At 34.6% G+C, this 14,516-nt stretch overlaps 1 protein-coding gene across 2 annotated transcripts; it reads left to right on the top strand.

The window, feature by feature from the left end:
- Positions 1–1,209: 1,209 nt before the first annotated feature.
- Positions 1,210–12,604, top strand: LOC8270769 (endoribonuclease Dicer homolog 1). Of its 2 annotated transcripts, none has more exons than XM_048374338.1 (20): positions 1,210–3,162; positions 3,254–3,367; positions 5,230–5,440; positions 5,534–5,928; positions 6,020–6,251; positions 6,757–6,929; positions 7,028–7,150; positions 7,246–7,406; positions 7,493–7,726; positions 7,826–7,976; positions 8,058–8,240; positions 8,589–8,753; positions 8,831–8,926; positions 9,030–9,655; positions 10,004–10,104; positions 10,204–10,403; positions 10,484–11,404; positions 11,492–11,671; positions 11,767–12,140; positions 12,226–12,604. In XM_048374338.1, the coding sequence occupies exons 1-20, from the start codon at positions 1,990–1,992 to the stop codon at positions 12,401–12,403; spliced, it is 5,991 nt and encodes a 1,996-aa protein (XP_048230295.1). In that variant the 5' UTR covers positions 1,210–1,989; the 3' UTR covers positions 12,404–12,604. The 2 variants fall into 2 exon arrangements, with proteins under 2 accessions (XP_048230295.1, XP_048230330.1); XM_048374373.1 differs by having other exon boundaries at positions 1,212–3,162; positions 11,507–11,671.
- The last annotated feature ends 1,912 nt before the right edge of the window (positions 12,605–14,516 follow it).

Below are 14,516 nucleotides of genomic sequence, written 5' to 3' on the forward strand. Positions count from 1 at the left end.
TAAAAGTATTTTCAATGTATTTTTACATGTATCAAATTATTTATTTTAAATAGTTATATTTTTATTTTATTTTTTAAATTTAAAATAAAAACTTTCTATATATGAAAAGTTAAACGTTATTTTTTATTTTATATATAATTATTGTTGTCTATTAGTAAAAGATAAAAATAAAATTATTAATATATATAATAAATACAGGATAAAGAATATAATATAAAAATATATTATGTTTAAATAAAATATTTTATTTTTGTATCTTAAATATCTTTTAAATATTATTTATTATACAAATTATACTATTTAAAATAAAAAATACTATTTGAAATGTTATAATAGATCCTTATAGCAACTATTAAATCAAATCCTAATGGCAAGATACATAATTAAATGTTAGAGAAAGTCGAAATTTAAAATTGTATAATTTTTAATAGAAGTAAATATGGGTTGTTTAATTATACAATAAATCGATAGTTTAATTTTATTTTTTAAACTAAAAGCAAATTAAATTTTCATTTAATTAATCAAAAAAAAAAATTTTAGTCATAATTTTTTGATCAAAATAATTAAGAAAAAAAGAAATGGTGGTTTAGTCAATCGATATAACAATTATCTATAAATTCTTTTTATTTTTTAAAAACAATACATAATGTAAATATTTTAAAAATATCATATATATACAAATTATATTTATAAAAAATATTAATATAAATTAGTAATAAAATTATAACTCAGTTAGTTCAGTTTATTATTAAATTTGTTTAAGTAAAAAATAAAAACTAACCAATTAACTAAATTTTTATAAATAAAAGTAAAAGTTAAATTGATTATTAAATCGACTTTTAATTTTATTTTTAGTAAATTAATCTAATAAGTTGGGTTCGTTAAATTAAATAGTTATATTTTAAAATATTTTTAAACTGTTAGGCTATATTTGATTAATCACTATTTAGAATTAAAAAAAGCTTGTGTTAAATAATAATATATAAGAATTATATATAAAAGAGATAATAAAAATTACTCATTTGAGAAGATACATGCCCGTTTTACATGATATATTTAAACACTGTATATAAATGAGATTTGGTTTAACATCATAGTTTATTAATTTTTCTGAATTGGAAAATGTAATTCTTAATTTATAACATGACAAACTAGTGATAGAAAGTACAGAAGCTACTTCCCAAACCAGTAGTTGGACTGGAAAGTAAACTACTTGGAACCAGAGACAGGCATCATCAGCATTTCCTGTGTTCTAAGTTCTAACATCTAACAGTAAAAACTCGTGCGTCGCGCAACGGTTACACAACTGGTTGCATTAACCTTAAATTTATGTCTTTGTATCAAACCCTAAAGTAATAAAAGTAAGAAGATCAAAATAAAAGAAAAGAAAAAGGAAATTAATTTTAAAAAACAAGTCGCTATCTAAGCTTGAACAAAAACAGTGCAAGCTGCAGGCAAGGTTCTTCTTTTCTCTCTCTCTTTGAGCGAAAAAAATAATATATATATAAAAAAGAAAGAAAAACTAGAAAGAGTATAAAGAGGCGAAAGGGAGAGGGAGCACGGTTGAAGGAGAAAAGTAGAGAGGGAAAGGAAAGTTATCAAAGCAGAATAAGGGTTGATAGACCGTGGAATCTTAAAGAATCACACACAAAGTTTTGGGTTTTTCTTTTTTTCTCTTTTTTCTGGGTTCTCATTCTCTCCTTTTTGCTATAAACCCTTAACATATTGCGTGTTTCGTACGGTCTATCCACCCTAATCTGCAAATTTACAATCTTTACTACTCTCTCTCTCTTTCTCTTATCACACATTCACAGCTGATTTTGTATCGAGATCCTTAAAAGTTCTTCTGCAGTTCTCTATTTTCCTTTTTTATTTTTTTTAAAGAAGAAATTTTGATTTATACTCTTGTTTCTTTTCTCTGTTATCTTTTGGCTCTTGATATATATTTTTTTTTTGTTTTGAATGTTGTGTACTGTGTGTTTTTAAGATATGACAGAGGGTGAGAGTAGGGTTTCAGGGACTGTGGGTGGCGGTGGCGACACATCTTACTGGCTGGATGCCTGTGAGGACATCTCATGTGATCTTATTGACAATCTTGTTGATTTTGATACTTCAATTGTTCAAGATTCAGTAGTTGTTGATGATACTTCAAATCAGGATCATCTTGTTAACGATTTCTTTGGAGGTATTGATCACATTCTTGATAGTATTAAGAATGGTAGTGGCTTGCCTCCCCTTTCTGACACCATTAATAATTATAGTAACAGCAATAGTCTTACAACGGCAGTTGCTGTTGTTGGGAATAATGGAGGAATTCAGGATTGTAATGTTGGGGAAGGGTGGTTTACTAATGAGGCAGCTGATGTTTGCACTAATGGAGTTCAAAGCTCCTCATTGCATTTAAATGGTAGTGATAAGAACATTGAAAGCAAAGGGCAGTTGGAGATTTTTGATAATGGATTGAGTTTATTGGTTGGGGAGGGAGAAGAGAGATTGAATTTATTGGATAATTCTGTTAGGGAAAATGGAAGTAGAGGCGAGGGGCAAAGGGAGCGAGATATTGATAGTGATGTACGGTCCTGTAAAAGGGCCAGGATTACCAGTTATAAAAATGAGAGGCAGTACTCTAGTAGAGGGCAGTATGATGCTAGGGATAGGGACAGGAGCTCTAACAGGAAGAGACTCCGAGACTGGGATGACATTGATAGGAGGGACAGGGATTATCTTCGGAGAAGAGATCGATATGGTGGTGGTGGTGGTAGGAGGGATGGTAAGGATAGGGATTTGAGAGATAGGGAACCGAGGGGTTACTGGGAGAGGGACCGTTCTGGGTCCAGTGAGATGGTTTTTCGTGTAGGAACTTGGGAAGCTGACCGTAACAAAGGAAAGGAAGTTAACGGCAAAGATCAGGAGTCTAATGGGAAGGCAGAGAAGAAAGTCGAGGAGACTAAGGAGAAAATTCCTGAGGAGCAAGCCCGACAATATCAATTAGATGTTCTTGAACAGGCTAAGAGGAAAAATACAATAGCTTTTCTAGAAACTGGTGCAGGGAAGACCCTCATTGCTGTACTTCTCATGAAAAGTCTTAGTAATGACTTGCAAAGGCAGAATAAGAAAATGCTTGCTGTATTCTTGGTTCCTAAGGTTCCACTTGTCTATCAGGTATTTTATTCTAAAGAGTGCAGTTATTTTAGATGGTATTCATTGGTTGCAGGACTGTCTTGATGCCTTTGTCATTCTCTTTTAATTTCAGCAAGCAGAAGTCATCCGCGAGCGTACTGGTTACCAAGTGGGCCATTATTGTGGTGAAATGGGTCAAGATTTCTGGGATGCTAGGCGGTGGCAGCGGGAGTTTGATTCGAAACAGGTAGCTCTTGGACTTTCTATGTCAACCTCTGATTCTCCCATACTTTTAGCTGCTCTTAATTTGCAGCTTCTCGCAGTGTGTGTATACATTCATTTTATCTGTTGTCGAATGGAATGGGAAATCCTTATTGTTCTTAACTGATCTCTTACTAATATACTAACATTACAAATCACTTCATATGATATGATTATGATTGACGTCAGCCATTGGTCCTTATGAGTACTGCAGTCATTTAGTTTTTATGCTGATCATATTTTTGGAATTAGAGAACCACTCTTGGACAGAAAAGCTTTTGACTGTTAAACCATGTTTATGGTTTAAGTTTGGTTTTGAAAGGTAGTCAAATGGATGGTTGTCATGGAAATATTAATATAGGGAAAGTAATTTATCTGATCCTATTATCAAATTTCTATGTTTGGTAGTAGTTGATGATATTATGCCTTATAGTTCACATTTCAAGTATTTGTAAACTTGAGGTTCCCATGATTTCAGTCTAAGTTGATCATGGAAGCCAAAATTATCTTAAATTAAGGGTTCAGAATAGTCATTGTTCCATAGGTCCTAAGACGCCGAAATCAAGTTATCTAAAGTGATTTCCAGAAGGTGGTTTTGGCTATTTTTGGCCATAATCACCTCCTCCATCCTCCTTTCTTCATATTTTTCTTTGTTAAAGTGTTCTTTTTGGTTAAAAGTGGGTTACAAATAAGTTTTGTCATCCTATGATGAGCTTCTGTGCTCATATAATAAGCTTTTATGGAGCTCCCATGGTGGAGCATCTCTCGATATGAGAGATTTAGCTTTCTATATATTCAAGAACTGAGCTTTGATGTCTTCTTGATAACTTGTTTTTGATTGAAGATAGCATTAGAGGCAGAATAGCAGTTTGGCTCTAGGATTTTTAACCCCTCCCTTGCTTTAATTAAGTCTTTCTTGGATTGATTATTGGCTTTTTTCATCAAATCGGAATGTATCAAAGTGTCCACAATCACTCGATCTCTGTTTCTTCATGGAAGTTTAGTTGTTGTAATTTTCCCATAGCTGCTGCTTCTATGTTGGGGCTAGAGATTAGGGTTTTTTTGCTGTAGGGATGACATGTTTTCTATTTTTTTTAGGCTGGGTCCTTTTTCGACCTTTGAATATTGTATTGCTTGGGCTTTTTGTCCTTAATGGAAAATTTTAATTGTTAAAAAAAATCATATAATGCCATTGGATGTGAAGAATGTAAAGGACATAGCTTCTCTTGTTTTTGAAGGATTTTTGTGGTATTTACTATGTTTTCCATCTTGAAGTGAATTTTTTTAGCAATGCTTGCAATTACAAAGATAAATGTAACTTTGTCCAGATTTCTGAGCATTTTGTCTGTCTATTCGCCCTTCTATTCATTTCTTTTTTGGAAGGAAACAATATATAATAGGCCAAGTTGTACATCTTTGAAAGAAGATTCTACCTTTTCTTATCAAGCATAGGCTCTGGATGTCAAAACTTTTTGTTGAGTGTATATTAGTACAGGCATGCACTTACATATTATAGGTCGTTCCATAAGAAAACTGATTATGCTCATGTTCTCTGAGTCATGGAACAGAAAATCCTTCATTTAAATTGTAGTTCTTAACACAAACCACATGGACACCATTGTTCTTGTCATCCTTTGGTTGCTTGAATTTATTCATATGAATTTTTGGTTGAGTTGTTCGTTCCTAAATGTTTCAAAGATATATCTGTCTTGCTTTGAAATGGTGGAGTTGCTGCTTTTGGGTTTTTCCTCCCTAATTTGGGGCCAGTCATATCAGCGCTTATTTTGCTTGGTGGCACTCTGGTGTTAGCTTGTCTAATGATTTATCCACTGCTTTTTCTCCCTACAGGTTTTAGTAATGACAGCCCAAATTCTTTTAAACATTCTGAGGCACAGCATAATCAAAATGGAGGCAATTAATCTCCTTATTTTGGACGAATGTCATCATGCTGTGAAGAAACATCCTTATTCGCTAGTGATGTCTGAGTTCTATCATACAACACTAAAGGAGAAGCGACCATCTGTTTTTGGAATGACTGCTTCTCCTGTTAACCTAAAGGGTAGCTATTTGATCTGACTCTATAAGATTTCCCTAGCATAAACTTTTCAAGCTACAGTTTCTTGTTGCAGCTGAGCTTCTTCTTTTTGTTCAGGTGTTTCAAGTCAGGTGGATTGTGCAATAAAAATTCGTAATCTTGAGAGTAAATTAGATTCGATAGTTTGTACAATAAAGGACCGCAAGGAACTGGAAAAACATGTGCCAATGCCTTCGGAAATTGTGGTGGAGTATGACAAAGCAGCCACCTTATGGTCCCTTCATGAAAAGATAAAGCAAATGGAAGTTGCTGTTGAAGAAGCTGCGCAATCAAGTTCAAGGAGGAGTAAATGGCAGTTTATGGGAGCCAGAGATGCTGGGGCTAAGGAAGAGTTGCGTCAAGTTTATGGTGTCTCTGAAAGAACAGAAAGTGATGGGGCTGCTAACTTGATTCAAAAGTTGAGGGCTATCAATTATGCACTTGGTGAACTGGGTCAGTGGTGTGCTTACAAGGTAGCAACTTCACCAGTTGGTTTGTTTTATCTGTTTCTATTGATAAGGTAATTGGTTGTTGAAACATTTACATGGTCTACGTCTTTTGCAGGTTGCACAATCATTTTTGATGGCATTACAAAGTGATGAGAGGGCAAACTACCAGCTTGATGTCAAGTTTCAAGAATCCTACCTGGAAAAGGTTGTTTCACTCTTGCAATGCCAACTGACAGAAGGAGCTGTGACAGATAAGGATACAAAATCTCCTGAGAATGAGAATGGGGTTGCTCAAGCTGGGAGTGATCCTGATGATATTGAAGAAGGAGAGCTCCCTGACAGCCATGGTGGGTATAGTTGATTCTTATCCATAAAAAAATAAAGAGATCACCATTTGGTAAATTCTTTCCTAGAAAAAAGGAAGTAGGAAAGATTTTTCTAGCCGATTCAACTGGGTGGGGATCGAAATTTGATAAGTTGGAATTATTTTTGACATGAAACATAGGAGATTTTTAAAATTGATTCTGGAAAATGTTAGTTGTATTGTCAGTGGGAACTTGAATCCGTATCCCCTGTACAAGAAATAGAAATTAATTAAGTTGGGGAATTTAGGTTGCTACTGCGATCAATGACCTCCGTTATCAAATGCTCTTATACTTTAGCAGAAGTTCTTCTCTCTTATTTGTGACCTTCAATGTAGGTGGGGTTATGTTGATGATTTGACAAATTATTGAAGGACTTGCTCGAATTGTCATGTTCTGATAGGTTGTAAAGCTTATCAACTTTTCAACTGCTGTGATATTTCAGATAGATAATTTGACGCTTCTTTGCTTGTGTACTTTGGTGTTTTAGTTGTCTCTGGTGGGGAGCATGTGGATGTGATAATAGGAGCTGCTGTAGCTGATGGAAAAGTGACCCCAAAAGTGCAGTCATTAGTAAAAATACTTCTTAAGTATCAGCACACAGAGGATTTTCGTGCAATCATCTTTGTTGAGCGAGTAGTAGCTGCTTTAGTTCTTCCAAAGGTTAAATATGTTAATGCATATAGGTTTATTTTGTCGTATTGGCTTAGTTTTTCTTCCAAATTTCTCATGGTACTGTGTTATGCTTTCTAAGCTTGCAGGTTTTTGCAGAGCTACCATCTCTAAGTTTTGTTAGGTGTGCAAGCTTGATTGGACACAACAATAGTCAGGAAATGCGGACTTCCCAAATGCAAGACACAATTGCCAAATTTCGAGATGGTCGTGTACGTCTAAAAGCAAAGCAGTCTGGCTTAGTTTGTTAATTGTACAGTATTTCTTAGTGAGGCACCTAAAGATAATGGTTGCATCAATTTTATAGGTGACGTTGTTGGTTGCTACCAGTGTTGCTGAGGAAGGACTAGATATTAGGCAATGCAATGTTGTTATTCGCTTTGATCTTGCAAAAACCGTTCTCGCATACATTCAGTCGAGGGGTCGTGCAAGAAAGCCAGGTTCAGATTATATCTTGATGGTTGAGAGGTAATACAGTTGGATCCGTTTTATGTCCGAGTTATCTTCAGATCACCTTTATCTGTGAAAGAAGTTAAATATTTAACTCATATCAGGGGAAATCTGTCTCATGGAGCATTCTTAAGGAACGCTAGGAATAGTGAGGAGACCTTGCGGAGAGAAGCAATTGAGAGAACTGACCTCAGTCACCTTAAGGATACTTCAAGGTTAATTTCTGTGGATTCAGTGCCAGGAACTGTATACCAGGTGGAGTCAACTGGTGCTATTGTGAGCTTGAACTCTGCTGTGGGGCTTATCCATTTCTATTGCTCTCAGTTACCCAGTGACAGGTGCTTTACTTCTCAATCTAGGACCAACAGTTCGGCTTTTGTCTTTATTATTCCTTGTCACTGAAGATCAATTCTTTCTCCATTGCATTTGTTATCCAGGTATTCAATACTTCGTCCTGAGTTCATAATGGAAAGGCACGAGAAGCCAGGGGGTCCAACAGAATATTCATGCAAACTACAACTTCCTTCTAACGTGCCATTTGAGAAGCTCGAGGGTCCTCTGTGCAGTTCAATGCGCCTTGCGCAACAGGCATGTTATTCTATTTGTCATTCTTATCAGTTTCAGTAACTTTTTTCAGACAACTGTACTGATTGTCTGCTTAATGTGTAGGCTGTTTGTTTGGCTGCTTGCAAAAAGCTCCATGAGATGGGAGCATTTACTGACATGCTCTTGCCAGACAAAGGAAGTGGGGAAGAAAGAGAACAGGTTGACCAGAATGATGAAGGTGAACCACTTCCTGGGACTGCTAGGCATAGAGAGTTCTATCCTGAAGGTGTAGCCAATATACTCCAGGTTTGTCATGTTGGTATCACTGCCTGTTAGTTGATAGTAGGTATTTGAAAGTTCACCTGAAACTGGAACTCTCCCTAAGAAGACTTGATAAATAATTTATTCCAGAAAATGCTTTGGTTTTCAAAATGTTGCATTTGGTCAACAAACAAATTAGAAATCATGTATTTCATGATAATACTTGAAAATGCATGATATCTTCCTTTTCTGCCCATATGCCCTCAAGATGTATTTATAAAGCAGTATGTGATCCTTTTCTCAATGCTAACAAGTGTTGCTTAACAGGTTTCTTATCTTATATTTATCATTTCCATCTACTACAGACTTGCTAATGCTGCTTTTGCCTTTCAGGGAGAATGGATCTTATGTGGAAGAGATGGTTGGAACAACTCCAACAAATTGCTTCATCTTTATATGTATGCTGTTAAATGTGTAAACAGTGGTGCTTCAAAAGATCCATTCTTAACTCAAGTTTCAGAATTTGCAGTGCTTTTTGGCAACGAGCTGGATGCAGAGGTAACTTGAATCTTTTTCAGTTGCAGCTTTATAGATATGCATAAAGTGTTTATCTTTAATCGCATTAACTTTTGTAGGTGTTATCGATGTCGATGGATCTGTTTATCGCTCGAACCATTATAACAAAGGCATCTCTTGTCTTTAGGGGTCCAATTGATATTACTGAAAATCAGGTTGGTCCTCAACTAAAATTGTTTGAACAATGTTTAGATTTCACCTGTCCTTTTTCTAATGACATTTCATCTTTTATCTGATGTAAACTCTATTCATGTGCAGCTGGCATCCCTAAAAAGTTTTCATGTGAGATTGATGAGCATTGTACTGGATGTGGATGTTGAACCTTCCACCACTCCTTGGGATCCTGCAAAAGCGTATTTGTTTGTCCCTATGGTTGGCGATAAGTTTGTAAATCCTATAAAAGAAATTGACTGGGATCTAGTTGAAAATGTAATTAGAACAGATGTGTGGAGCAATCCCCTTCAAAGGGCTCGGCCAGATGTTTACCTTGGTACAAATGAGAGGACACTTGGTGGAGATAGAAGGGAGTATGGATTTGGGAAGTTGCGTCATGGTATGGCTTTTGGACAGAAATCCCATCCCACCTATGGTATCAGAGGAGCTGTAGCACAATTTGATGTTGTGAAAGCTTCTGGATTGGTTCCTAATCGGGCTGGAGTTGAAATACAAAAAGTGGAGTTACCCAAAGGCAAACTGATGATGGCTGACAGTTATGTTGGTGCAGAAGAATTAGTGGGGAGGATTGTAACAGCTGCACACTCAGGAAAAAGATTCTATGTGGATTCCATACGCTATGACATGACAGCTGAGAACTCATTCCCACGGAAAGAGGGTTATCTTGGTCCTTTAGAGTATAGCTCATATGCTGATTATTACAAGCAAAAGTATGAATGTTTCTTTCTCACCCTCTTTTACCTTCTTTTAATCGAAACTTTCTTTCCTCTTCAACAATAGGTCAATGCCATATTATTTTCTCTATTCTAATGCCAGGACTGGATGGCCTCAATGCACTTCAGATGTTGTGCCCGAAGAAGGGAAAGCTCATCTGAATCTGCAAGGGGATTATGTAACTACTGTCTGGTGTAAATTATGTGGGCTATGTTCCTAGGTGCCACACATTTTCATTGGCAGTAGTTCATGAGTCCTCACAGATTGGAGAAGCTTTTTTTTTTTTTCTTCTTGCACGACAGAGATTGCATTGGGCCGTCGGGTCTTTAATGTGTCATTTTCAGGTATGGAGTTGAACTGATGTTTAAGCAACAACCTTTAATAAGAGGACGTGGTGTCTCATACTGCAAAAATCTTCTATCCCCTCGGTTTGAACACTCGGACTGTATGTTCTCCTTTTAGTTTCCTTCAAAGAGCGACACCATTTCTGCCTAATTTCTGCACTTTCTGGAGCTTAATAGAGAATCTTTTTTTGTTTGTGTAGCAAATGAAGGTGAATCTGAAGAGATTCTTGACAAAACATACTATGTGTTTCTTCCTCCTGAGCTATGCTTAGTTCACCCCCTTCCTGGATCACTTGTTCGAGGTGCCCAGAGATTGCCATCAATAATGAGGAGGGTAGAAAGCATGCTGCTTGCAATTCAACTCAAGGATATAATACATTATTCAGTCCCTGCTTTGAAGGTACTGTAATTAATTTAGTGATAATTAAAATGAAGGCTCGCGAACTACCTGCTAATTGAGGTGTCCCCCTATGCCTACAGATCTTGGAAGCCTTGACTGCAGCTTCATGCCAAGAGACATTCTGCTACGAGAGAGCAGAACTTCTAGGAGATGCTTACCTAAAGTGGGTTGTTAGTCGATTTCTCTTTCTTAAATATCCCCAAAAACATGAGGGTCAACTCACTAGGATGAGGCAACAAATGGTGAGTAACATGGTTTTATATCAATATGCATTAATTAAAGGACTTCAGTCATACATCCAGGCAGATCGTTTTGCTCCATCTAGATGGGCTGCTCCTGGGGTGTTACCTGTTTTCGACGAGGATACAAAGGATGGAGATTCCTCCTTATTTGATCAGGAAAAATCACTTATAGAGAATAAACCAAAAGTGGATCATGCTGATGATGGATATGAAGATGATGAAATTGAGGATGGTGAGCTTGAGAGTGACTCAAGTTCTTATAGAGTACTCTCAAGCAAGACATTAGCAGATGTTGTTGAAGCATTGATTGGAATTTATTATGTTGAAGGTGGTAAGACTGCAGCAAACCACCTCATGCGCTGGATTGGGATAAAGGTAGAGTTTGATCATGAAGAGATAGATTCTGCAATAAGGCCATCCAATGTTCCAGAAAGTATACTCAGAAGTATTGATTTTGATGCCCTAGAAGGTGCTTTGAACATTAAGTTTCAAGATCGAGGCCTCTTGGTGGAAGCCATCACTCATGCATCACGACCATCTTCTGGTGTATCCTGTTATCAACGATTAGAATTTGTTGGTGATGCAGTCTTAGATCATCTCATTACAAGGCACTTATTTTTCACATACACAAACCTTCCCCCAGGTCGCCTGACTGATTTACGAGCTGCTGCTGTAAACAATGAAAATTTTGCACGTGTTGCAGTTAACCATAAGCTCCATGTGCATCTTCGGCATGGATCAAGTGCCCTTGAAAAGCAGGTTGGCTATCTTATTTATCAGTAGCATATTGAGATTTTCTTATTTAACTTGGCTTAAGTCACTCATATGACTATATTGACATCTTAGCCACTTGTATATCAGATTCGGGATTTTGTAAGAGAAGTTCAAGATGAATTATCAAAGCCAGGCTTCAACTCCTTTGGTTTAGGGGATTGCAAAGCTCCAAAGGTTCTTGGTGACATTGTGGAATCTATTGCAGGTGCCATTTTCCTGGACAGTGGACGAGATACTGCAGTCGTTTGGAAGGTTAGATTGAAGATGGACCCCAATCTTCTCTCTTTCTTACTCCAGCTTATCATCTTTATACTTAATGTTCTTGTCTTGTGTTTCCTTTATCCCAGGTTTTTCAACCTTTATTGCATCCAATGGTCACTCCAGAAACCCTTCCAATGCATCCTGTCAGGGAGCTGCAAGAGCGGTGCCAGCAACAGGCTGAAGGCTTGGAATACAAAGCCACACGAAGTGGCAATCTGGCTACCGTTGAAGTTTTTATAGATGGTGTCCAGGTAGGAGTTGCTCAGAATCCACAAAAGAAGATGGCACAGAAACTTGCTGCTAGGAATGCTCTTGTTATTTTGAAAGACAAGGAAACAGCTGAAGCTAAGGAAAAGGGCAATGACAACGGGAAAAAGAAGAAAAATGGCAACCAAACATTTACCAGGCAAACCTTAAACGATATCTGCTTGCGCAGGAATTGGCCTATGCCCTTTTATCGGTAAATAAATAATCAATTGGTTTGCAACTTATTAGTGTTCTTTTGCTTCAATTCAGTATAGTGACATGGCATTTGGCATTCTTAGGTGTGTGAATGAGGGCGGCCCTGCACATGCAAAGAGGTTTACATTTGCAGTTCGTGTGAATACTACTGACAGGGGATGGACTGATGAATGCGTTGGAGAGCCGATGCCAAGCGTCAAAAAGGCCAAGGACTCTGCTGCAGTTCTCCTCTTGGAGCTTTTGAATAAACGGTACTCATGAAAAAACAAATAATTGGCGTTAGCTATTTGTACGCAATTAAATGCCTATTTCATTCATTGATCTGATCCACTGCTACAATTCTGTTGTTCGTGTAACATCATGAGTCTATCATAACTATAATCTCTTACATCAGATACAGCCAAGTACAGATTCAAAGAATTGCTCCATCATGCGAGAATACAATTCACTTTATATTGTCAATGATGTTACTTTTCTTAATTCTTTGAAAGTCACATTCCATTTGGGTCTTGCGGCTTCATGGGTTGGAGGCTGTACTTGGATTTCGTAATGAAATTAAGATGTTTCTGGGATAGATATGAAAGGGCAGTGAATGTGATGAGTATGTGTTTGTTTGGATATACATAATAATAAAAAAAAAAGTAAAAAGTGGAACTCATCACTATATAGCTTTGTGTTTTTAAATAGAAAATATTAAAATAATGTGGAGATTTGGAAAATATTTTTTCTATTTTTCAGTGTTTGAAAGATTATGATAAGTAAATATGAATTATGCTTTTCTGTTTTCTTTGAATTTCTTTTAGAAAATAATTTAATTTTTTTTGAGAGATTTGAGTTTTTTTCTATTATGCTCTTTGCTTACTTAAATAAGTTTAGTGAAAAACTTTGAAATTTGAATCTATATCATTAAAATGCATTATCTTCATTTAATTTATTTTGATAACAAAAGTAGATTATTTATTATTTTTTACCACCTCAAAGGCTTCTAAATACTTTTGGGTTATTTGCATATAGGGGTTTTAAATTAGGAATTTATGAAATCTATGTATTTAATTTAAATTCATTATTTAGCAAAAAAAAAAAAAAGTCTAAATACATAGATTTAAAAAACGAGAATTCATCCTTCAAAGCTTTTTTTATTTTTTAGAATTTTAATTTTTCATCTAAGAGGTGGAAAATCTCAGAATCTATCATTTATAAAATTTCAGTATCTATCATTGTTATAATACTTTTTTATTTTAATATTATTTCTAACAAATTTATATTATTTTAAAACTACTATTAATTTTAAATAAAAACAAAAAAAATATCAATCAATTACTTTTATTCTCAATCCAAGTGATTAAATTTTCAAAATTATAATTTTTCTAGACTGAAATTTCATAAATTTTAAAATTTGAAATTTTGATTAAAGTTATGAATTCTAGAATTTTCTTTAATCCAAATGAGGCCTTAAAGAAATTACCTAAAAAGAAAAAAGACGGTTTATCCAACACACTGTTTTTTCTTTAAAATTTATATTTGTAATTTACATATTTAATTATGATTTTCTCATATGTAACTAAATTTTATATTAATATTTGGATAATCTCGACTTTTAATTCGACATTTGTATTTAACTTATATTTATGATTTACATATTTTTCATATCTAATTCTAATTCTTTCCAATGTAACTAAATTTTATATTAATATTTGGATATTCTCGACTTTTAATTTAAAATCAACAGTTTACATTCTAAATTAAAATTACTCGATTATTTATCATATATCATAAGATCTTCGATTATTCATTTAGAATTAAATGGTTAAGATTTTATAAAAATCGTTTATCTTTTTGTTTTAAAATATTAGAGGATCTGAATTTTATGTCACCTAAAATTCTGAAATTTTAACTCTAAAAGGAAACCACTTTAAAAAAAAAAAAATTAAGAGGAGTTTAATTATAAATTAAGTTTTTCTTACATTTAATTTCTTAAGCATTAAAATTCTTGCTTTAAATCGTTTCAAGAACCATCCACTTTTACAAACTTATAATTCTAACTTTATTTTTTCTATTAAAATAATGGATCTGTAAAGGAAAAAGAAGTCATAATTGTGAGAAGAAAATTAATATAATATAATTTTTTTATTTGTCGATACTGCCATTATTTAATTTTAGAAATATTTACTAATGTTGTTTTAATTTTTATTAATTTCTGAAATATACATTAGGAAATTGTATTTATTTCTAAAATAGAAATCTTAGAGAGGTCAGTTTTAAAATTTTACTTGATTTATGAATGATGAGTAATAGTTTCAAAAAAAGAAAAATGAATGATGAGTAATAATAATTTATCCATCACTGGTTTCTGTTAGAATTGAACAAATACTTC

Source organism: Ricinus communis, chromosome 1 (genome assembly GCF_019578655.1).
Source record: "Ricinus communis isolate WT05 ecotype wild-type chromosome 1, ASM1957865v1, whole genome shotgun sequence".
Classification (NCBI taxonomy): Eukaryota; Viridiplantae; Streptophyta; class Magnoliopsida; order Malpighiales; family Euphorbiaceae; genus Ricinus; species Ricinus communis.